The sequence below is a fragment of the Channa argus genome, chromosome 16, assembly GCF_033026475.1.
Source record: "Channa argus isolate prfri chromosome 16, Channa argus male v1.0, whole genome shotgun sequence".
Lineage (NCBI taxonomy): Eukaryota > Metazoa > Chordata > Actinopteri > Anabantiformes > Channidae > Channa > Channa argus.
Window position 1 is genome coordinate 7,311,180 of NC_090212.1, and position 24,648 is coordinate 7,335,827.

Here is a 24,648-nt window from a genome sequence, read left to right on the forward strand (position 1 = left end):
AATAAAAAACTAAATAATAAAGAAAAATAATTAAATACAATTTAACGTGATTTTTTTGTTTCATATTTTTCTCTTATTAAATGGCAAAACAATGGGCTACTATCATTCTAATGTTCAAAAGAAACCACACAATTATTGAAGTACGGTCATAATATGGTTTACACCGAGAACTTTTACGTCTCAGGATTTGTTTTTTTATGAACATGTGGGAAGAGCAACAGTTAAGCAGGTCAAATATTCAGTCTTATGATTTACAATAATAAAAACCATTAGGTTAATGTTGAACATCGACCCCTTTCTTGACTACATCCCTGTTGTCCAATATAATGCTTACCATTATAATCTTTAACCATCACAAGACTAGACTCTGTGGGTCATAAGTCACCCATTCACCCCGTCACAGGAAGCTCCGGCGCGCGCGTAACAGCGGTGCGGTACGAGCCTCTGGTTCTGCCTCCTGCCTTTCACATGATCTGTGAGAGCTTTCACAGTGGACGGATAGAGACACGAATCCGCACAGGAGAGAAAACAGCGATGGCTGAGCGCAGCAACAGTGTCTGTTTGTTGCGTTTATTTTACACTGTAGCCATCTGCGTAACATTTTTCCACAACTCCAATGGAATCCGCTGGACACAAGAAAAGGTAAATATCTTCACGTAATCTCGTCATATAATCTGTCAGAATATTGAGATATGTTTAGAAAACCGCCATTCAAAGTAAAAAAAAAACTGTTATTATTTTCACGTAACTGACATTTGACCAGGCTCAAAAGATACCTTCCAATAGCCTCTTATATATTAGCCATATATGCTTTATCTGTTGAATGGGTTGGAGAAATGTTTGAATTGCAGGAAAATAATTGGACTAATTTCTGCATTTTAATATTTACATCAGTGCTTTTATTTTGGTTTGGATTAGCAGTACTTATTCGTTAAGTGAAGCCCCTTAATTAAGCTTTATACTTATGATATATATTCAGAATAATTGTTTATAATTTTGCAGCAATCCTTTGCACTATGTAATTCTCCTGAGGTTTACCAAGGTGTGCCCAACTATTCACGTTCCCCATCAAGGTTCTTCTTCTCTTTCCTTTGCCCAGTTGCTATGGTAGCACAGTCATCATCACTGATCCTCCAATTGCACGTCTTGGTATTTATAGGCCTTAAGTGGACCCCTATTTAACCCTCTCTGAGCACAGTGTGCCCCAGCTCTTTAGATCACTATGTTCAGTCTGTGTGACCACATAATTATATCTTCTGTACTGCAAATATGCCACTCTGTACTTACAGCAAGGATAGTATGTGAGTTAAGAGTTCAACCCATATTGTGAACAGGTTTGGTGAGTAAATCCGCTCTAATGAACCAACTTAAGGAATGTGCCCTCCCTTATTGTCTGAGACAAGGAGAAAGAACAACATACATAGAAACTTTGTAAATAAGAATTTAATTGGCTTACATATTCTCAGCAGTGGTGAGAATATGTGGTAATTAATATATGGTAATTAAACCGTCAGTCAGTTTTTAGCAATTTTTAGCAGTATAAAGGTTTTTGAATGTGATCATTTGCTGTTTATCTCCGCTTAATTACTGTAAATAAATCATCTTTGTTGGACTGCAGAGACAAGCCTGACAAACATGTTTCAATTATACTACGATTTCTACCATCAGCCCTACTCTCTGTTCGCATTGTCAGTTCAGCTTGTTACCAGGACGACCGCAGTTCTCTGCAGGTGAACTTTGAGACCAAATCAAAAAGAGCCATGGGATCAGAGAATCAATACCACACAGTAAATTGACACTTGCAGCCTGAAAACTGAAACTAAATCCATATTATGTTTCCTCAATTGCACAAACCAGCTGATTAACAGTTTTTACATGTTTGTGAAAGTCCTAGAGCAAGACAAGAGACAGTGATGGCATGATTACAAGAGCCATTCACTGTACTGGCCCTTTATTCAGGAGATCCCTGCCGTTGTTCAGTTAATCTTTGCGTGTATTTGAAGCCGTTCAGTAAACCTCTATTCACACATATGTACAGTTTAGGTGATTGTGTCTGAAATGGGGTTAGAGTGAACTTCATAGCTGGTGTTAAATATGTTTGATGCAACCAACTCACAAATCAAATTGTTGCTTTTTATGTTAACATGCTTTAGACTTATTTAGAAGTTGTTATGTTGCCAATGTAAACAAATATTCATGTTTAAGATGGAAACTGTTGAAATAGGAAAAAAAATCTACAGTTGTTGGATTGTTTACAGTAATACAATAGTAACATGAATGTTGTGATTCATCAGCGTTTTTGTTTTTTATGTGTCATCCATCTTATTGCTCAAATTAAATGGATCATAGTGACATGTCACTGACACCAACTGAAAGTTGTGGTATAAATTGCCTAATATATCCAACCATCTATTATCTTAACCAACTACCCTGTTAAGTGTTGTTGACCTGATTGCATTACTGATTTTTTACATTTATGATTTCCTTGTCCCTCTTACACTTTTCATTTCCTGTGTAACTATAAATTGTCCTTTTTTCTGCTTCTGTTTAGCTGAATCACAGAGCTCTTACACTAACGCAAAATGAGATTGAAGCTGCCTTGAATCAGACTGATCTGGAGCAGATGTGGCAGAGAGACTTGAGGCCACTGCTGGTTATCAGGTACCCGGGCTCTGCAGGAAGCCAGGCTGCAAAGGAGGTGAGTTTATCATTTGCAGGACAACATATCATTGCTAAACTACTTAAAATGAAGTGATACACAGAAAATGCATAGCTTCCCCATTACCACGCGTGAAACGTTGTACCATGATACAACAAGCTCTATGATAAAGAATGGTTAAAAAAAAGGCCTAAATCTTCTTCTTTTAGCTGCAGAAAAAAGTACTTTATTATTGACATCATGGCATCTAATACAAAGACAACTGCTTAGATATCAAACTAGTACACACTTGTATGTCTTCTACATTTTATGTCTTGCCACAGCATTTTGTTTTAGTAGTAAATGCATCCAATCCATCACAAAATGCAGTTTAATTCTTGAAACCCAGAAAGCAACCCATCTAAAAGATGGTAATAAAGTGTGTTTGTGTGTGTGTGTGTGTAGCATATCAAAACAACCCTCAGTTCACTCGGAGCAGGCTGGGAGGTGACAGAGGATTCGTTTATGTCACAAACACCCTATGGCCCTCTTCCCTTCACCAACCTAATCTTCACCCTCGACCCATCAGCCAAGCGTCGCTTGGTTCTAGCCTGTCACTACGACTCCAAGTATTATCCACCACAGTGGCATGGGAGGGAGTTCCAAGGTGCCACTGATTCTGCTGTTCCCTGTGCCATGATGTTGGAGCTGGCACGAGCACTGGATGAAGAACTAAAAGCTCAGAAGGTAGAGGAATGACATGTGAATTCAACTCACAGGAAGTTATGTTTACATACAGAATGTGGAGATACCTAAATCCATCCCCTGTGCATTGTAGTCTATTCAGTGCTGCTATTCACTGCTGAGACCAGTGGATATTTATGCATCCGGATGGCTACACGAGTAATAGTAACATCTGGTACTTTTAATGGCATTTTAACAACAAAATTTTAACATTTAGGCATCAATATGAGTTGGGATATTGGTTTCACATATAAAATCTATCATCGTTGGTTTTTGCTTTACGTGAAGTAACACAACTTTAATTTTGCACCCACAAGTGATGCATAAAGAATTAAGTTAGTATGCATGTAGCCCGCTCCTCTTCCCTTTTCCTCTTGATCACAGACCCTTCTTTACTGGGTGGAATGACAGAGAGGGACAGGGAGGGATCAGCCTTTGACAGGGATGGATCAGTCATGCAGCAAGTTTATCAGACTCAGCTGTCTGTCACGTCACTGCAGGATTTAGGAACCACGATGAATACAAACATAGTCGCTGCCAGGAAGAGGGGACATATGACCAGTATTGTAACTGATAAATCGCATAAAAGAAAATTTACATGTCTTGTGAGGGAAACATCTTTTTTGGCAATGTGTGACAAAATATTTAGTATGAAAGCGGAGTTGCACTAATTGCCGAGTCATTGGTTCACTCCTTTAGTCTACTTGTCTTGGGTAAGACACTGAAACCCAAGTTGCTCCTGCTGTGTGTGTTTGTGTGTTACTCATTTCTTTAAGTCAGTTTGGACAAAAGCGTCTTTATTTGAAAGCTTTGGGCTGTTTTTGTGTCACTGTGATCTCATAAGCACTAGAGGGCAGCAAAGCTCTTAGGATAAAATCTAAAGCAGCATATTAATTTAGAATCTGTTTTTTTTTACCTCTCATATAGAGCTCCAGTCCTGACTTGACCCTGCAGTTAATTTTCTTTGATGGAGAGGAGGCTTTTTTCCAATGGACCTCTACAGATTCATTGTACGGGTCTCGACACCTGGCCAAAAAGATGGAGAGCACCCCACATCCTGCTGGGGCCACAGACACCAACCAACTACATGGCATAGTAAATATAATTCTGCTCATCCTTCTTCTAAACCACCTGTGACTGGCATAATCACTTAATCAGACTCAAAATCATCCATTTGTTAGTGCACACATCAATTTCAATACAATGTGCTCAGACCTGATCTCCTCACACAGCCCACACAGTAACCCGAATAAGACACAGACAAAGATAAGGAAGACAGTGGTGTGTGAATGCATGTGCACAGAGAGGTGTGTTCTGTGTGTCAGATTGTGTGATGTCAGTGTGAGGCACAGTGGAACATGTGATGTCATAAAGGCACAGAGCCTCTGCTTTGAGGTGTGATTATCATGAATATGGGCTTCTTGACAGGGACTTATCTTCAGGATTTTCAGAGAAAGTTTCTCACGAGAACTCATCACCACCATTTCCTCCTCGTTGTCTCTTTCCCTTTAGGATCTGTTTGTGCTGTTAGACCTGATCGGTGCACCCAGCCCACACTTTGGGAGCCAGTTCCCCAACACAGTGCACTGGCTCTCCAGACTACAGAACATTGGTGAATCATCCATTATTATAATGTTCCTGCGTGTCTTTTATACACGCAATAAGTTTGATCTCTGAGAACTCACAACAGATTACAAAGTAGGGGGATGTTCTGAAACAAGTAAAGGCAAAGGTGTGTGTGTGTGTGTGTGTGTGTGTGTGTGTGTGTATATATATATATATATATATATATATATATGTGTTTGTGTGTGTGTGTGTGTGTGTGTGTTAGACTTACATAAATCGATTTTTGTCTGGAATAATTTAACTTCAAATTCAGGTAAATTTCTCTCAGTCTGATCATTTTCCCAAACTTTCTAGTCGAACAATAAAGGCCCATAAATGGAAGTCTCTCAATTATCTTCTATCTGTGTGTAAATCTGTGCTACATTTATGCACTATTTGAGTTTTAGTTCAATGTTGGCTGGAATCACTTTGAATAGGGTGTTGCCATGTAACGTATACACCAATCAGAATTTAGCAACATTTTGAGATATAAGATGGTGTTGCGTTAGTTGAGAACATTGTCTGTGAAACAAGTCAAATGACACCAACACGGTCCTTATAAATCAGCTAGCTTTTAAAATAATCAAGAATAATACCCATGTGTGATTTTCCCTCATGTTTCCTCAGAAAAGCGTCTGCACTCTATGAACCTGCTTGTGGATCATCCAAACAATGTAGAATATTTCTGGCCTGATCAACCTGTTGGCCGCATAGAAGATGATCATATACCGTTCCTAGACAGAGGTATTCTAACCAACCAACACAGGTCTTGCCCAAACTGACAACATGCACTGTGTAGGTCTGTTGTGTGATCCACATCCTGTCTTTCTCTATCAGGTGTCCGTGTCCTCCACATGATCCCCTCCCCGTTCCCATCTGTGTGGCACACGTTTGATGACAATGAAGAGAACCTGGATCGCTCAACCATTCAGAACCTCAACAAGATCCTGCAGGTCTTTGTTCTTGAGTACCTCAACGCCAGACCCGCCGTCCCTTCGAACCCACAGAATGCTCCATAAAACTTCCAACAAATCCTTCAGCAACTCAGTTTCTTTTAATGTTTCATCATAGTAAAGATCTTTAGCTGCTATTTCACAGACTGAAAGAATCCAATGCATTAGCTACAGGATCTTCTCTGTGGTTTTGTGTTTCACTGCTCTTTTTATATCAGCCTAAGCCCCTCATTTAAACTGTGGGGACATGTGTCACATGTACTCCACTTGAATCAAGAAGAGAAGAAAAAAATCATGTGGCAAATGAACCCTTAAAACATTCAAATGTATGAATACACTGCATTTATGCATAAATTGCTACAGGAACAACCTGACAGCACTTGTTAATGACTTTCACAGCCCCTGATCTGTCTCACTTTAGACTTTTATAAATCTGTGTGTCATTTCCTTTCTACAAAAATGTGCTCTTAGAGAGCAGACCTGCTGGAAGTGGGTTTATTTTTATCACAACAGTATATCTCATCATCTCCGATACTGAAGTAGACAACTTGTGCTGATGTTTCACACGCCTGCCTTTGTTTTTAGAACATTACTAGCAAATTGTAATGTAGACAGCAGAATTATATACAGTGTCAAAAGTACACTTGGCTGAAATAAATGTTGACTCTGAATATAACAGAGAACATGTGAGAACATGCTTAACTTTATGAGTCTTTGTTTTATTGCTAATCTTTTGGGAGAAGTTGATCCTCTTCAGACCCTAGGTAATTACAAAGAAGAAAGGTCACCGTTTGTATCATAAACATTTCCTGTACAATTCTGAACTAATAGCCAATAGTGTCTTTTCAGTTGTGCATCTACTCCACAGTTTTTTCCTCCTTTCTTCTTCCCAGACAGACCAAAAACTCCTCTATTCTTCACCTCACCTCAGCAACAATTCCCTTGATTCACTTAACCCTATCAGGGAGGACCTCCCCTGAATTTCACACCAACCAAATCAATTTCAATCCAGCCCACTCCCATGGGAACTAAACATGGGTCTGACTCCCCCATTTGTGCTGTTTACAATGCCTGGCAACTGTATACCAAAATACAGCGTATAGAAGAAGATTGAAAGTATAACGGCTCCAAAGAGCATTAGTTGGGCAAGACTCCAACATGTTCAGAGAAAGACTAAACTCATATTTTTTCCTTTTTTCACTTGTAAACAGCAGTACGAATTTCAGTTACTTGACTTATAGGAGCACCTTTGCCTGATTTCTACAGTGAATACTCTGCTGATCCCATTCATCCTCAGGCATTGTGTTTTCTTTAAAAGATCTACATTCGTCAGTCATCAAGAAAATTACTCAGCTCAGAGCGAGTGAAGAAAATATCAGTTTGTCTAATTTCAGTCATTAAAAAAATAGTGCAATTAACCTTAATCCAAAGAAAGGATTCATATTCAAAATACATATAAGATCAGACCCACCAAACCAGCATGTTTAAACACAGAAAAAAGAGGAAAGGCAGAACAAACTGTTGAATAACACTGTACTGTGGCTTTCAGTCCTTTTTTGCCTGACAGCAAATTGATGCATGCCCACGTTTAATAACAGCTAAGCTTTAATCTGCAGCTGAAATGGAGTGATGGGTAAGCTTTTCTCATGAAAGGTGTAATTCAGACTGCTTGAAAACACTAAGCCAAGAAAGGTTAATCTATAATGTGGCATATACATTAGTTAAAAGGTTCAGGAGTTCCGAGTATACTGCCCATGTGTTAAGTTTATAAGAACTTTAACTTTTCCAAGCAAAGTCTTTTAAACTTTTATTATCATTTGAATACCTCTTTAGTACAGATTTGACCTTATGTGCTTTCTCATGTTTTGCATTGACCACTTGTTGCCACTCAGTGATTCCGCTGTACACTAGATTCTCTGTCCAATTCCAGCATCATCTCACCTACAGTTTAGGCTAAATATATCACTGTATTAGCCCAGAGAAAAGAAATAATATTTCGTTATGTCCATTGAATAATAAGCATCTATGTATATGTTTTTCACCACTGTACATTTCATATTATTGCTGTAAAGAAAAATTCACTACGCAATTCACAAAATTCCCAAAAATGAAAAAACTAACTGTAAGCCGTGAGTTCTTGTGAATTAATTTGTCACTGTATGAAACAGATGTTCATTAAAGTCCAATTTCATTATGCTGTTGAGTTTGGGAGATGGGTTTAAACAATGTGACTCTTTGAGGGAACCCTACCAACAGATGGCAGCGGTGAGTCACATTCAGCGTCGTAGATACTTACTATGGCAGCTGTTTTTGTTCTTAGATTATGGGAGCCCCCCTTACATTGATTGTTACAAATATGACTGAGTAAAACCTAATAAAAACTAATATCAAACTACAACTTTAGTGTTTTATCAGTTTGAAGGAACCAGTTACTTGATCAACGAAGCTCGGAAACTAAATGTATAATAACTTGCATAAAAATGCTTTCATTTATTTTTAGCTGTGAACTTAATTTATGTTGTCATAATTACACTAAAATGTGTGTGTGTGTGTGTGTGTGTGTGTGTGTGTGTGTGTGTGTGTGTGTATGTATGTGTGTGTGTGTGTGTGTTCCCGCAGCCTATTTTCAGGGGAGCCCCGCCTCCACTTTCAGAGCTACATTCGAGTGATGCCCGAAACTGAAGTGTCAGTTTGGATTAGGAGGTAAATCCCACTGAGCGTGTTTGTTAACTGGATTCGATTTTTTTTAGAGCAAAATATAGAACAAACATACTAAGATAATTAGAGATTGTGCCTTAATAAATCGTTTGAAAAAGAGTTGTGGAGAAATGCAAAAATATCACACATTAGTTTCGAAACGCATACACAAGAGCGGAAACATTCTAACGATATTAGTTTAGTTCAAATGTTAATCATTGGCGAAAACAATATGAAATGTTGGGAGATGCTGAATTATCCCTGATAATCTATACGTGAAAATAACCATTGTTTTGCAATAACACTGTGATCTTTCCCGGTGTTCCCGGCAGGACGTGAATGTAGCACAGTTCCCAGGCCGGTGTCCGGGCGATGAGGCGCCGTGGGGGAGTTCACTCCCGCCTCTGCTGAAGTGTGGACGGAGTTGTTCAGTGCGTGAACACAAACAGGCAGGGAGCACCGAGCTCATATAAAGAATGTGGCAGATTTTTTTCCCATTTAAACTCTAGACTCTCGTCGCCAAAGTTTGGCCGAGTTTTTCTTAAATCTCTTAAGTTATACTGCGTTGAGAGACGCTATGGAGCCGATAACGAAGTGGACGCCGATGCAGGTTGTCGACTGGATGAAAGGTAAGTTTGGGATACTTTGTGTGAGGCGGTAATTATATTATTAGCATTGAATTTGTTTGTTTCTTTTGACAGAAACAGTAGCTGGTTAACAACAAGACTACTGTTCATAGACTTCAGTGTGCCAGGGCTTTAGCTGCGCCTCACTTATCTCCGCTTAGTTTCGTAGAAACCGCTCCTGTGTGACAACATACCTCCACCGAGCCGTTTAACAATGGCCCCGCATTTTCATCCCACTCTCACTCACTGATGCTAATTAGTGGAGTATTGCCACACAGTTGCGATACATTAAATTTAGTAATGTTTCTAAAATCGTGCTCATTTCTACGATTGACGTATTCATGCGTTGCTCTGTTTTTTTTATTCTCCAAGTGACTTGTAGCAGTAAAGAGGTAAGTTAGGCTCGAAAAATGTTTCCAAACCTTTTATCAGAAATTACGTACAACTTGAGACCAGTTTCTTATAGGGCAAAGGTTTGCCCCCAGGGTCTCCGTTTCAAATGCGTTTTTCTTCTGACAGTATACACAGCCTGCACACTCACTTATTGCAATCCTAGTTTTCAGTTACTAAAATATTGATGGGAACCAGTATTCATTTTAATGTTGGCCTTACTTGTAATATCAGTGTCCTGGTGTTTCAAACTTGCTCCCTGTAAAGAAGTCAAAATGATGAAATGTCAATCAATCATTTGTCCCTCTTTAAATGCTTTAAATCATAACACAATATAAAGCCCATACAAGTTTCAGGGGCTGACAGGAATGCTTGCTATGTTAATCGCACAATCATTCATTAAGTCTGACTTCAGTGACATCACAGTTATGTCCAGTGAGGAACACCAAATGCTATGTGAAGTATGAATAAGTGGGTGCTTTCCTTATAAACACATAAACACTGAAGTAAGTTTATATTACATTGCAAAGGAGTGATGGACTGTTTCTGTGACCACTGTTGGATGAAGCTGTCTTTGCTCTAGTATCAGGGATGTTTGGCAACTTCCCAAATCAAATCACAGGTGATTTCCTTTCAAATGTTATCATTTAGATTGTTCGCTCTTTTGTCATTATTTGGTAAGCACAAACTATAGCCGATTAAGGCATCCCTGGCAATGCTCAAATGTGTTTAGGAGCTGAAGGGGATTGTGTAGGGGTTAGTTTGTGTCCAATGAATGGAGCCTGGACAGAGCATGCATGAATGGAGGATTAGTTGTCTACACAGGCCCCATTGGTGTCAAACTCCTGAAACTTAGACTCAGCAGTTGTCTCTGCAGGTATTAACCACTGGATTTTCAGATGCATGCAAGCATAGAAGTGAACTAACTGAAATGACAGCAGCCCATTCATGGGAACATTTCATATGTCCCATTAGCCCATAGACCTAATGCACGACCACAGGGCTGTTGAACACAGGGTTAACTTCCATTTGGCCATTCACATGAAAGGATGGGTCATAGGGAAACTCCAGGTCATCTTGAGAAGTGTTGTTTTACATTGGTGATTTTAAAAAGTGGATGATGAAGCCTTGTACAGTCTTCCCTGAAATTTAACTTTTCTCGTTGTGGTCTATCAAGCCTGAACAGTCATTTGCTCGGGTTAGAGGCGTCGTCTATGGGTGTACACTACAATTACGTTGCAAGCATTTGGATGTGCTTCAATTCAAAGCTGCATTCAGAGTAACAATAGAAATGCAGCTCTGAAGAGAAATTGTGGAACTTATGCAGCTTGAATAGTATCTTAACTTGGCAACTGACATACCTAAATCTCCTTTATTTTTTTATTGTACTTTCTTGTAGGAGGTTAAAGGGGACTTCACAGATTTTAACTTGCTTCATATGGTAGACCTTAAGTTGTCTTTAGAAATTGCTGTATAATACACACCCACACCATAGCACATAACCACTTAATGTTGTTTGACTGAGTAGACATTTGTATAATAATTTTCATGTCGAAGGCAAGCGGCATTAAACTAAAGTAAAACCCTTGAAAGCATGGTCATGGCCCTGTGTTGACCTGTGCACACCAATGAAAAACATGAGTGTTTCCGTTGATGTGATTGTGTGAAAGAAGTTGAAATAAACTCCAATAAAGCACCATATGTAGACCATCGCTCTAACTTGCCTTAGGTTATTTTCCCTGAGTAGGACAGGAACTGTTTTGTGTATCGAGTCACTTGTTAATCACTTGCATTGTTTGAAGGCATAAAGTGGTGGTAGGAAGATGTTTGTTGCCAGTGAAAGGGTGTTTGGCTCATTCAATTGAAACACTGTTGTTTTTTGTTTGGGTAGTGGAGATGCCCTGAAGTGCTTCTTCTTCACCACAAGCTCTGATCTGCCACCTGGAGCTGTGGTGTTGTGTGATTGGTTTGCCATATGTCATGTGTAGGACTACATGCCCTGGGGGCACTTTTCTAATGACATTATAATTGAAATAAGAGAATATGTTTTAGTTAAGGAATTAATGTTTGTGATACTTGAAAATCAATTAATGCTACAATATATAACTTAAGTTATCACTCTGCTGTGCTCTTTTTCTGTGTGGCACACTGTCACACTATGCACTTCCCCTTGGGTTTTATTCATTATCATATATATTTTAAGGAATAAGAATGCTGCAGACTTATAATCGAGCAGAAATTCTCTAAAGGGTTAGAAAAGTGAGCCTGGCTCAAAAATCACTCGCATCACTTTTTGAACAAAGTAACATTCTGTAGGTTTAAGTGCAGCTTCTGGCTTTGTATTCGAAGAGCTGTATCTAGTGACCTTATTTGCTCACCGACATGCCCATGCCCAAGTCAATAGTTTAAGTCATATGCTGCCTGTCATTTTCTAAATATAGTTCTGAATACAAATGGTCCTCAGCTAAGAATGGCTTGCACTGCACAAGCAGTGTTTAGCTTTAACTCAGCTGAATAGTTTGTTATTTACCAAACCTCCCCAGTTGTCCACCTTGTAGTTGCTGGGAGTTGGACTACCAAGTTGTAACAAGGCATCCCAGACATGCAAACCTGCACAACTACTGTCTGACTGTGTGGCTTTTATCCAGTTTTTTTAACAAGTCCAGACTTTGCAGTTGTGTACGCACTGGATGTCCTCCAGCAATTCTATACTTAAATATAGGCTAATCAAATTGCAAAGCCCTGTGACTGAAAATGGATTAGGCATGTGATTTGTTTGTGCATGTGATGAGTTTATTTTAAGGATGAAGTCATAAAGTCCTATCTAGCGACCAGTGTGTATCTGCTATCCTTATCCTACCTATGTATCTGACTATCTCTTTACAGGGCCTGGCTCTGTTAGTCTGTCACATGTTTGTGGAATTACAGTTGCTGATGTGTGTGAACTGTCCCCATAATTAACAATCTGAGTCTAAAATGCATTTAATCCTATGTCAGCTAGTGGGTTTATTTCATATGGATGGAAACTACAAGTAGTAGCTTGTGTGTTTGTGTCTGGCTGCATCCTGCTTCTCAAGTAGCACCAAGGTGCTAAGAAGGTAATTAGCTTGTCAGAGACGTGTCAAACGTGCTGAATGTGCTTTTGTCTTTGACCAAGTGTGTTGTACTTGGAAAAATAACAGGATTGTGTCTCAGTCTGCACATAGTAGATGATCCCACTGATAGGTGCCTTCAGCAGCCTTATCTTTAGAGATGATAGGGAGGTGTGGGCAATGATGGCACATGATCCTTATCTGGCTAAAGGACAGGCTGCCTAAACTGGGGTGTGAGCAGACATTCTGCACTGCCTCTGTTTTAGTGCTGGCTCTATCAGAAGAGATCCATCTTTGGATACCCTCCACAGGCAGCATTAGTCCATTTTAGCTGCCCTTTCTCTGTATGCTGCATATATACACAACATGGAGGAGTAATGCATGATGTTTAGGAACAGTGGAAATCTGTATACCCTTTCTAATGGGCTCATGCATAAGAGGAAGTAACATGGGGAAATAAATAATTCCGCTGAAATTTATATTTTCCTCAAAGTTAAAACCTGTATCATTTTACAGTTTAGTTCTCCATCCACTCAGCTTTAAAATAATCCTCAGTGTGTTACATTGATGGTCACGTAATCATGTTACCTTTCCATAGATAAAACTTTAGCGTTCAGGGTTCAGAGAAAGGGTTGTAAGAGAATTCCCCTTTGGGAGAGGGCACTGAAAGAGATTGCTGTAGTTTTGTTTCTGTTGGCACCTCCATGGTCTGTTTCTCATGCGGCCTGGTGCCCCCGCCCAACCCCTCAGGAGCTCCACCTTATGGGGACCTATAGAGAAATCATCAATAGTTAATGTCACTTTGTAATCTAGTGATGAGACAAAGACAAACAAAAGACAGTCTTGTTTTAATCAGAAAAGCTGATTTCTAAACTGGTTTCCCCAGTTAGATTTCTGTCGGAGAATGACGATTTCTTTGGCATGTATTCTTACAACCACGTTTCTAATTGGCTTTCACCAACTGTGCATGTGCATATCAAAAAGCTGCATACAGGAACACGCTGCCGAATGAAGGAATTGAAGAAAGAAGACATAATTTACGGGGTTATGTTGCCAATTTTTACAACAGTGTCTGCTTAAGGTCTGACAGAAAATCTAAGAGACACAAAGTGCCTCAGACAAATCAAAATACACCACTTTCACCTGTAGATTAAAAAAAATAAATAAAAAAGTCAGTTTCCATTGTGGATAAGCTATGTGTGTCTCCCCTATTTTACTTAGTTTCACCCTGTGCTTTCATTCTGCTGTGACACTAACACAAAGAAAAGTCAGAAAGTGGAATTTTCACTATACAGTTAAAATCAGTGAACCAGGCTTTTGAAATAAAGCCCCTTTCAGACATGCAATGGAATTCTGACATTATCCTGACTTTTTTAGGAGGGGATGTATATGTAAACGCAAATGTGTGAGTTAAACATTGCTGACATTATCCGGACTTTATCCTTTGAGCCCGCTAGTGCAATGTCCACATTATGTCAGAAATGGAGGAGAAATCAGGTTACTCTTCTGCTGCATGTATAGGCAGATTTCCAGTAACCAGTTTTTTTTTTAAGTACATTCAGAATAAGGCTCCCAATTGTCAGTAGCTCTGTTGGTCGAGTGGCTACCTACCGACCACAGGGTCAGAGGTTCGTGTCCCACTCCTCCCGACCACATTCCTAAGTGGCCCTGAGCAAGACACTGACCCCCCAACAGCCCATCCCCAGCCGTACAGCAGCGGTCTCAAGCCCGGTAGAAATCAGGGAGAGTTGCGTCAAGAAGAGCATCCGGCGTTAAAAAAGACTAGTCCCGATTCCCAGAGAGAGGAGATTTCTGTGCCCTGGTTACTTAAATTCATGTAAACTCAGTCTATTTGAACTTTAAGGAAGTGTGTTTAGCTTTGATCTTGTGTTTGAACATTACACAGTAATGATCCTCCATGTTTACAACACTTTATAGGGGTTGAGATTTTTATCAGTAAAGCATCTGTTTGCATTTGCATCTAAATCCAACGGTTCATACCTCAGTGCCAGGAGGAGAGGGAAAGTGTCACCTTGTGTTCCTGCCAATCCAGTTCACTTTTCATTCAAATCGGAAATGTGCATTGCAAATCTCCCAGATGATCTCAGCTTAGCGCGACCTGCAGGCTCTTTAGCTTCTATCTGCCCTAAGAGCATTGGCCTGTGAAGTGGCATACTCGAGCCATGGAAATAAAAGCTCCGGCCTGAGGTGGCACAGTGGGTGTAAGTGGAAATAACGGGTTACATGCTGACTGACCTCTTGTGTAGAGAGGTCAAGTGCATCTACATGCTCACCCGCCTGTGTGGGGTTTTCTGTCTCGAAATACAAGATTGGATTATTAATTTATCTATTTTTCAAATTAAATAAGGCCGCTTTAGTTTGTGGTCATAGATCTGATTTGTATCTGATTTGTATCAGATACAAAGATACAAAGATATGTCACAAACCTTCAGAATGGTCAGCTTCTCACTCTTTTGTCTTTAGTCAGTGTCTGTATCTCCCGCCAAGTAAAAATAAAGCCTCAATAACATATAACATAACAAAACACTTGTTAAGGAAAACTGTGCACATATGATGTTATTGGTCATGCGTAGATCACATTTTATTTATTTGTGCACATATCTGTCAGTCTGTCAGCCATCGGTCTTGTCATCAGAGCTGGATACATATCACTTATAAATCATCAATAAGGCAGTGGTAATGCACCAAATCTGTGCTGAGAATCAGGTAAACTGGAAAAAAAGAATCAAATGGCTGTGTTGGTATCGCTGTAAAAGCACGCTAATGCGTTTATGCTCAAATAAGCACAGAACATGGTAGGAATGCATTCAACTGCTCTGTTCTTTTTTCTTTTATCAAACCAGGAGCACTGTGAACGAACAGTCAAAACAGGTCACACATTTCTGTTGTGTTTGGGGCCACCAGTTGCTTATAATGGATTTGCACCCGGTCCAGTTGATGGTCCCCCCGCTTGGTGACCAAATATACATAGTCTGTTCATCCTGGCACCAGCCTACACTGTTATGCAGTGTAATGTCATTAAGATTAGGAAGTCATGTGTAGTTTTGTGATGTGTAGAACTGTTACCTACTTTTTGGTTTAGCTGACTGGTTGGATGGATGCCAAATCAAAGCTTGTCTAGAACATGTCCAGACTAGTCCATATTTTCCTAGTCCTTCACAGGCTGACTGAATTCCTGTCTAGCTATTCCCAGAATTCAGAATAGGTTTCCTTATAGGGCATAATCATGTGGTGAAACTTTAAAACAGTCCACTGACTTACATTGTGCAATCCATTGTTTTTATATTTATGAATGAACATGTTGTTATCAAATTAAGGCTCCATGAAGGGTATTGTTTGTGGATCTACATGCTTGTGTTTTGGCTTGCTGTGACATGTCATTTTAGTCTTTACAATCTATTGTTGACTGGTTACATTAGAGTGTTGATTTTTCATCATTCAGCAGCTGTGATGGGCCAGTCTGTGTTTTCGGAGCATTGACCGTTTAGGCTCACAACAATTTGGCCTCATGTATCCTGTCTATGGATGGATGAGAGAAAGTGTTTGTTTTAACCAGGAAACTAAAAACACCTGTAGGAATAAAGGGAAGCCCCATGATGACTGCGGGTTTCCACGTTACACAAACACACATAATATTATAAAAATGTTATACTGTAAAGCTGATGGGGGGGATACCGGAGTTTTAATTTGAAACATCACCTAGGGAATCCTCAGAAAATTCCACAAGTGCTTTGCAGTGGAGTCATACTTCTCATTTGAGACGGATTCGTTACTGTGCCTCTGGACTTCCCCATCACAGGTCCCTACCTTCAAGAAAAACAACCATTTGTTGCTTATGCTCCTCCAACATATTAGTCATATGTCATGTCTGAACGAATCTTGATTCAAGGCTAAAATACCAGCAAGTTTCAAACAAAACATTTTTCCCTTGATCTCATTTTAATAGGTTGCACAAAGGACATTACACTAAAATGTGCATTTTGAATTTGTTCAAGCAGGGAGTGCTGGCTTCTCTTTGGGAAAATTCTAGACCTGAAGTAACAATCGTGGGAAATGCTGTTGATCGTCTTTTGTTCTCATGAGGTTAAACACCTGGGAAAAGCTTTTCACCTGCTCTTTATTTGTGTTTGTATTTCGAGTTTCCAGTCAACAGCACAGTTGTCATTTTTAGGGAGACAGACAGACAACCACAGCACAAAATGCAGTGTGCGAGTGAGTGAGTGTTTGCCTGCGTCATGTGTGCCTTGTCCTGGCCTGTGGGTGACACACATTCACTCACCACCACCTTTCACATTGAAAGTGATTCTCACTCGACCCACCCAAACCCCTCATAGCTGCGAGAACAGGATCAGCTGCCCAAGTCCAATAGGCTGCCTAGTGATATCTGTAGTGCATAATTCATTCAAGTGTTTTTTTTATATTTGCTGTTCTCTGTTAGCAGATGACACATTAAGAAATTTCAGGAAAAGGTAATGACTGAATCAATGGTTTGTGTTTGTTTTGGAGTCTATGTGCTTTGGTGAGGCATGTGTATTAATCCTCTACAGAGAGAATGAACAGACTAATGATGCTCTCAGGCTTTTTCATTCCTGTCGCATGCCAGCTATTAATCGTTGATTTATGGTCACAGGCTCCTCTCCTTTCCCTTTCACCACTTCATCCTCCTCCAACTTCAATTTAATTAAACAGTTGGTTTTGTCTTTTATATCTCATTTCATAGTGCTATGATAAGTTAAGTTTAGCTTTAGTTGCTAGAAAATATGCCCACATGCAATGGTTGTAGAAGTGCAAGCACACTATTCCCAGTGGCAAACTAAATGAGTGCCGCTTATTTCTTTCCCCAAGCCTTGTTCATCCTTGTTGTGGTTTTCATAGGCAGCTATTATGGTGTTGGTAAATGGGTCTGTAATCTGTAAACAGGGCCACCCTGATCATATACCATATATGTAATGGGATAAAACCAACAGAGTGAGATGCTTTTTTTTTTTTGTACAACCTGTTTTAGAGTTAACAGAGTATATCATTTGTTTAAAGGGGTGATTTTCTCTTTTTCTGTCTGACCTTTGTTTGCCAAATTTTCTTTCATCTCTGTGTCTTTGAAAAGACTCTGTAATTGTAGTTTTTTTCTTAGGCAAATGAGTATAGGTTGTAGCAAACTCAGTGTCTCATATCCCGTTGACACACTAAGAGCACTGTCTTATGCAACACCCCATCAACTGTCAGGCCACACAGAAACATTCCTTATTTCGTGTATAAAAAATAAACAAAACAACAAAAAACTGAAAATACAGGACCATTCACAAATCTCAAAAGTGACAATCACTGTATTGTGCACATTCAAGATTCTTATCTCGAGGTGCTTGGAGGGACCCAGACAAATCAGAGTATAGTGGGTGGAGCAACAGGAACAGAGCTGAGAGGAGAAGGAAGGGGAGTTTGAGACATTTTTTGAGGTCTTTGTTGCTTTCTTTAGTGAGTGTTTATGCTAGTGGCAACGAGCTGCACTGTGGCCAGGCGGCCGACTGGCGAGAAAGTGAGAGGTTGCCCCCTTTCTTTGTCCAATGTTTGCCACTAGCTATGCTTTTTGTACCTGCACATGCTGTTACTGACAATGGTTGATGTCTTTTACAGAAATTAGAGGTGGCTTATATAAATTTAATTGATTACATTTAAAACAAAATGTTCTACACCCTGCTTTTAAGCAAAATTGCTTTGTCTCTTTTTCCAGTGCACATCTTGTCTTTCTTGTATCCTCTGTGTGATTTATCATGCAAGAGCCAAAAGAACCTCTTGTGCCCTGACTTGCATTACCTCCACATGTCACCTCTAACCTCCCCAGTCAATGTTAACCGAGCTGTCCACCCCCTAAACCTGACACTGCAAAATGTAACAGGGTACCAGCAATGAGTCTGAGTTTTCTGTTCTGCTTGAGGTGAGGAATAACTGAGCCCAGTGTCTGTAGTCCAAACTTGGTGATGTGCTTTATCCATGACAGCCCTGAAATCTTTAGACCCCCTCTTTTCTCATCAGTCATCATCCATCACTTAGTAAAAGACAGAGGTGCTTTTGTCTGCCTGTGGACAGACTAGCCCAAGCTGCTTTTTCTCACTTAGGCAGCCCACTCGGGACATGTCTTTGCCATGTTGTAGTTGTCTATGTTTAAGAGTTTGGTACATGAGCTGAAACACTCCATTAACTGGAGAAAGCAATGATAAGATTATAACATGGGTCCCACGGGGTCATATGCAGTTAAGTCATACATTGAAAAGGCTGTCCTTGGACTAAACTAGGTGGAATGTTTAGCACTGCAAAAAAAATATTTTAATCTGATCTTTATGGTTATTATCCAGACTTATTACCAGTGCAGTTTCAGTTGCTGCAGGTGTGTACCGTAGTAATAGTAAGTAATAGAGCTCTTGATTAGAGAACAACCTTAAAACAGGATAATTTACAGCAAAAAGCAACATTCTTAAGAGTAAAGACTCACACATAGGGCTCTAGCTTCTATAATGACCACACAGATGACAACATAACATGCTCATTGCAGAGATGTAGAGCCCCATTGTGTAACTCTTATCCACAGTTCCTTTTGGAAGGGCCTACCCAGCATATGTACAGTCTTTGTTGTTGTCCTGTGAAGTCATGCATTAGAGGATAGCTTAACAGTCACCGAGAGGAGCATTTTCTTTCTTTTAATTACAGATCAGCTTGGTCCAGCCAGAAACCATTGTACCAGAGTGCTGTGAAATCCCACAATGGTGCTGCTCAGCAGAGAACAATGAGTCAAATTCCTGAGCCTTCCCCACAGGTTCAGAGACTGAGCTGACAAATAAAGACAGCAGAGTTACAGTGCCTTAGCCATTCTACACCCAGTAGCTGTTCCACTGGCAACCCCAGTGGGGATACTGGTTTGTGTATGTGTGTGTCCCTGTTTATGTGCACATTGCAGGTTGGCTAGAGATCCCACTGGGAGCACATGGAGAGGTTGAAATATGGGGGATGGGAAGAGAGGAGGGAGCTTGATTCTTTTTTTCTCTCTCTCTTTTTTTTTTTTAGGAGGTGAAAGACTGCTTGCTTTTTCTAGTGTAATCAAACCCCTGAGAACGAAGAGTTACAAAGCAAAAGCTGCACTAAATGGAGTGATGATTAGCACTGATCAACATTTTTTGAGAACAGAGCACTGACTTTCTGTGGGAAGTTATGTCCAATTGTCCTGTTGTTCTTTAAAAGGTTTTTCCTCACACTAACAGTATGGGTCTTTTGCTGTCCTGTACCACATTAAACTCGGCCTTACAGTGCTTTTCTATGGGTGCAAATAAGATTGAGAGAATAGCATGAGTGTCACTTAGCTAACACGTACATACACTGTTGTGTTGATAACCTGTTCTACGCATAATTCGGGTTTTCCATGAATGGTGAGTTGTTGGGTGGAGAGAAGCACCTAAGAAAGAACAACAAATTCCATATTTAGACACACATACTGGCATTTGCCAATCACCTGCTCACTTCTTCCTCATATTGTAAGTCTGTCTTTTTTGTAACCATACATTAGACGTGCTTTACTTTGATTCCTCACATTATTTTAATGTAATGAGATGTTCGTAACATTGCTTTTCTTTATATTTATCAACCACAAAATATGAATAGTCCATTGCAAATCTTTCAGTGTCCAAGTGGATGTCTTCAGACAGAATTTCATCCGAAGATGTTGATCTTACAGTAACTGAAACTAAAAAAGTCCCATTCTCACATGGGAGCATCTAGAATCAAAGAGTCATTCTTATTTGTGCCTGATAAATGAGTTGAACAATTAATTAATTTAAAAAAAAAATAACTTGACAGTCAATATTCTGTCAATTGCCTTGGTTCTGAATCTAAATACAATAAAATTTACAGTGTATTTGGAGGATCATTTAACCCATATTGCTTTCCAGCTTATCTTTGCACAGTCAGTTAGTTACCAAAATGAATTCTGGGGGCAATTAATGTTTTTCCAGCCTTTTGGCTATGTGATTGCAGTTTACATTGGTGATGTGAGTCTGTGCCTCTATTACACAGTTACACCCACTTGCTCTGGTTTGAGGACAATTGCCAAGTGGTTCAGAGGCCATAAAACTCCTCCAAAACGTTTCATCCTGTGCAGGCATTTGAAAGCCATTCACACAGCCTTCCCTGCTGCCCCCCTTCACTCAAGTCACAGTTCTGTGTCACCTTATCTCCTTTGCTGGTTTCTGTAACTTAATGAAAATGAATAGCCACACACACTATGGGAGTTGCTGATCTGACCAATTTAGCACTCATTTAGTCCTCTTCTCCGTCACTGGTATTGTTAAAAGTGGTGGATCTTTTTCTCTGGTTTACGTAAATGCATTTCATTTTGGAATGACTTAATTTCTAAGGTCTCTAAGTCTGACTTACATCTACATTACATTTACATTTAGTCATTTAGCAGACGCTTTTATCCAAAGCGACTTACAAGTGAGGTACAAGGCAAGGATAAGGTGTGGGATAACGCAATAATAAATGAATATATCTGAAAAGCCTTAAGAGGATGGGCTTTCAGTCAACTATCAGCATCTGCAGGTTAATTCCTCCTTTTGCATGCTGGTATCCTATTCCAGTGTGTGTGTGGTTTAAGGCCAAAAACTATCTCGATGTAGGCCTCTGCATGTTTACTTGTAAGTTGAACCACAAGTTTCCACTCTGTCCTTTCTTCTTTTGATTGGTGGTGGCACTGTCCCCAAGGAAATCTTTTTTCCTTTTCTTTCTTTCTTTTTTTTTTTTAAACACAGCAGGAATCTGAAAATTGCCCCCCTCTGGATCTAGAGTCTATATTATTTCCATCCAATCACATTAGGTGACAATCCAAGTGTTTGTGTTAGGCTTGTGTTAATTTCTGTTAATGTATGTGAGCTCAGTCCCTCTCTTACAATTCAAAGTGGATTCCTGTGCAGATGGCTGACCAGTTAGTCTTAAAATTCTTCCCTATGAATTAGCATGCCAAGGAATGAGAAAGGTCTGATGAGGCTAACTGGACTTGACTTGTGTGGTGGCTAATGGTTAATGAGTCAAGATTAATTTTCCTTTTGATTCAGTGGCAGTGCAGTGCCTTTTGCTCACACGTAAAATGCCATCAAAGTGAACTTTGATGCTAAAATGGAATTGCAATGTCTTTTAATATAGTCTTTGGTAGGTAGGGTGAGTCCTAGAATGCAGAAGGCATAATGTGATGTGTAGTGACTACACCACAAAAGTAGGCAATGCCATTATATTAGGAATATTAGGTAAAAGTTGGCTGCTTAACTCCTGCTTGTTTTTATTACAAGTTACCACTGCACAGAATCCTATTTATCCTGGGAAATTTGCCTTAGCTTTAGGTTAGCTATAGTGCAAATTTTTAAAACAAGTGACTACAGGTGATTCACTGCAACAGAAGACGTTTTTGTTTTGCAGCAGCCGCATATATGTTAATTGAGGTAATCCTGAATATAATACTCAGGAAAAATACTGAAATCTCTAATAAAATAAACTGTTATGTCAAAATTTTATAAGAAATAGCATTTAATCTTGTCTACAGCCCATACATAAACTGTCACTGAGGTGTAAATAGCAGCATTTTAGAAAAGTAGCTGAGTGGGCACAGAACACATGCAGTACTTTCACTTGTAACTACACACACATTTTACGTAGATGCACTTATCTGCTGTTAAGTTACATGTGCCTAAAACGTAAAGCGTTTTGCAACTTGGATGTCAAATGGAATATGGATGTCCGAAAACCTGTCTGAAGAAGTGTGTGTGTGCGTGGTATGGTTGTAGTGAGTGAGTGTTTCTTGCAGCTGACAGGTCTTTCAGAGGCAGGGCGCAGGGCCATGTAGCTGCAGCTGCCCCCTCTCTGTACACTCTTTGATGGGGAGAAAGATGGCGTTTACTTCTACAGCACACACATATAAACACACACAAAGGCTCCTTCTTCACTTTGTTGTCTCAACACTACTTGAAGGTCCACTAAGGGGTGCATTGCATGCATAGGGAGCTCATGTTTGTGCGTTTGTTTATTCTTTCTAACAGCAGCGGTACACTGAAGTACACAGAATATTTTTGTTTTCCTATTATTCTTGTTTTCCTAATATTCCTATTTTCGATACAGCAGTTGGTAATGCAGCTTATATGTCGATGGAGCTCCAAATAGTAAAAAGGGGACGCCCCTGACAATGGCATTTCACAGAAACACACACGCACACAAATATAGTCACTCATTGTTGAACCAGCCAACGGACTTAAAGGTTCCAACTGTTACTCTGTTGATGCTGTGTTTGGCTAGCAAATATAGCAGTCCCACCTGTTCCTTATTGGCACTTTGCCTACACCTGCTCACACTGTTATGATGCATCCTAATAAAACTGACGGATACTGTACAGTAGTTCATCTTAAGTTAGCACAATTTCTTTTTTCTTTTTTTGTACTGTGACAATGTTTTTGCCAATTACAGCTGAAATGAACTTTTTCTAATAGACTGTTGTGACATTATTTGACATTAAGACTCCCTCTTTTGGGCTTTTATCTTGTGTGACCAGGTTTGGATGACAGCCTGCAGCAATATGTGAGCAACTTTGAGCGGGAAAAGATCAGTGGGGAACAGCTACTAAAGATCACACATCAAGACCTGGAGGATCTTGGTGTTGCCAGAATTGGACACCAGGAACTTGTACTGGAGGCTGTCGACTTACTCTGCGCTCTGGTCAGTATACCTTTGCGGCTGTTTGTGTGGTTGATTTTATTGAAGAACATCAATGTATCTTTAGGAAAATTTTGCAACAAAGCTTGGTCACCAGTGTTCTCATTTTCCACACTAAATTAAAAACTCAGCAAGCAGTTGTGGTTTGGCAGCAAAAGGAAGCAGTGATGCAGAAGGGCTAATCATTTACAACACAGCTCAGTGGGGTGTGAGGGCATCACAACATATGATGCATCCCAAAGATGCTGGTGAGCGGTAATGTCACACAGAAGAGGACAATTCAGGTCAGCAGTGCCTTGGGCTTAATTTGAATGTGTGATGCTGAGGGAAACTATTAGAGACGGTTAACGATGACAGTGTGATCTGTTTGATAGATGACAGCTCTTAAACCCTCCCCACAAGACACACCAAATACATGCTGTATGTACTGAATAAAACGTCAGCCAGGTCGTCCATTTCACTCTTACTGCTCTTAACATCAAACTTATCTGAGGCATAAGTTAAAGATCCTCTGTTTGGCTCATTAATCACTCTGGCATTAAGTTGCTGTCTAGGAACTGCCATCAGAAGGTCTTTCCCTTCAAGTAGTGAGGGTGAAAAAAGCAATGCAATCAATTCATGCTCCAACTGAAAGTAAACCAGGTTTTCAAGCAGATGGGATCGATTAGGAGTTTTATCACTTCCTTTGACATAAAACTCTCAGATTGTGCTCCCTGTGTTTTGATCAGTGTCAGCATTTCTGTCTTTATGCTCTCTTAAAATGCTTTAAAATAACCGTTTGGGGCACAGTTATTTTTAGCCTGACAAACTTTAAAGTTTAGCCTTTTCTCTCCTGCTCAAATGGGCTTTGATCAACTTATTTAATGTCTCAGATATGCCTGTCTGCCATCCCGGTACACTGAAGCTAAGAGTGACTTAGTGGTGATTCTTTTCTTGTAGCACACATCTCAGTTTCAATTACTGGCTCCTTCATGCAGGGTTGAAGTTATGTATATTGAGCTATGATATACAGTCTATGGCAGCTATTACATGATTGAACCCTATTTTGACTGATGACGTTGTTCTTACCAATCTAAATTTAAGCCCAATTAAAGATTAAGCATCCTGTCCCATGACTTATTACAGTATCTGTAACCTGTACCCAT

At 39.8% G+C, this 24,648-nt stretch overlaps 2 protein-coding genes across 2 annotated transcripts in view; both read left to right on the forward strand.

Moving 5' to 3' along the window:
- Positions 1-361: 361 nt before the first annotated feature.
- qpct (glutaminyl-peptide cyclotransferase) lies at positions 362-6,642 on the forward strand. The gene is made up of 7 exons (XM_067479117.1): positions 362-642; positions 2,552-2,698; positions 3,104-3,385; positions 4,310-4,477; positions 4,895-4,994; positions 5,615-5,731; positions 5,825-6,642. Exons 1-7 carry the CDS (start codon positions 469-471, stop codon positions 6,004-6,006), a joined length of 1,170 nt encoding a protein of 389 aa, XP_067335218.1. The 5' UTR covers positions 362-468; the 3' UTR covers positions 6,007-6,642.
- Positions 6,643-9,013: 2,371 nt separating this feature from the next.
- The window catches only part of cnksr3 (cnksr family member 3), a 30,382-nt gene continuing 14,747 nt past the window's right edge, over positions 9,014-24,648 (forward strand). The window contains exons 1-2 of the mRNA XM_067479447.1: positions 9,014-9,266; positions 23,343-23,506. Coding sequence (XP_067335548.1) covers positions 9,215-9,266; positions 23,343-23,506 — 216 coding nt within the window. The 5' untranslated portion in view covers positions 9,014-9,214. The remainder of the gene's footprint in view (positions 9,267-23,342; positions 23,507-24,648) is intronic.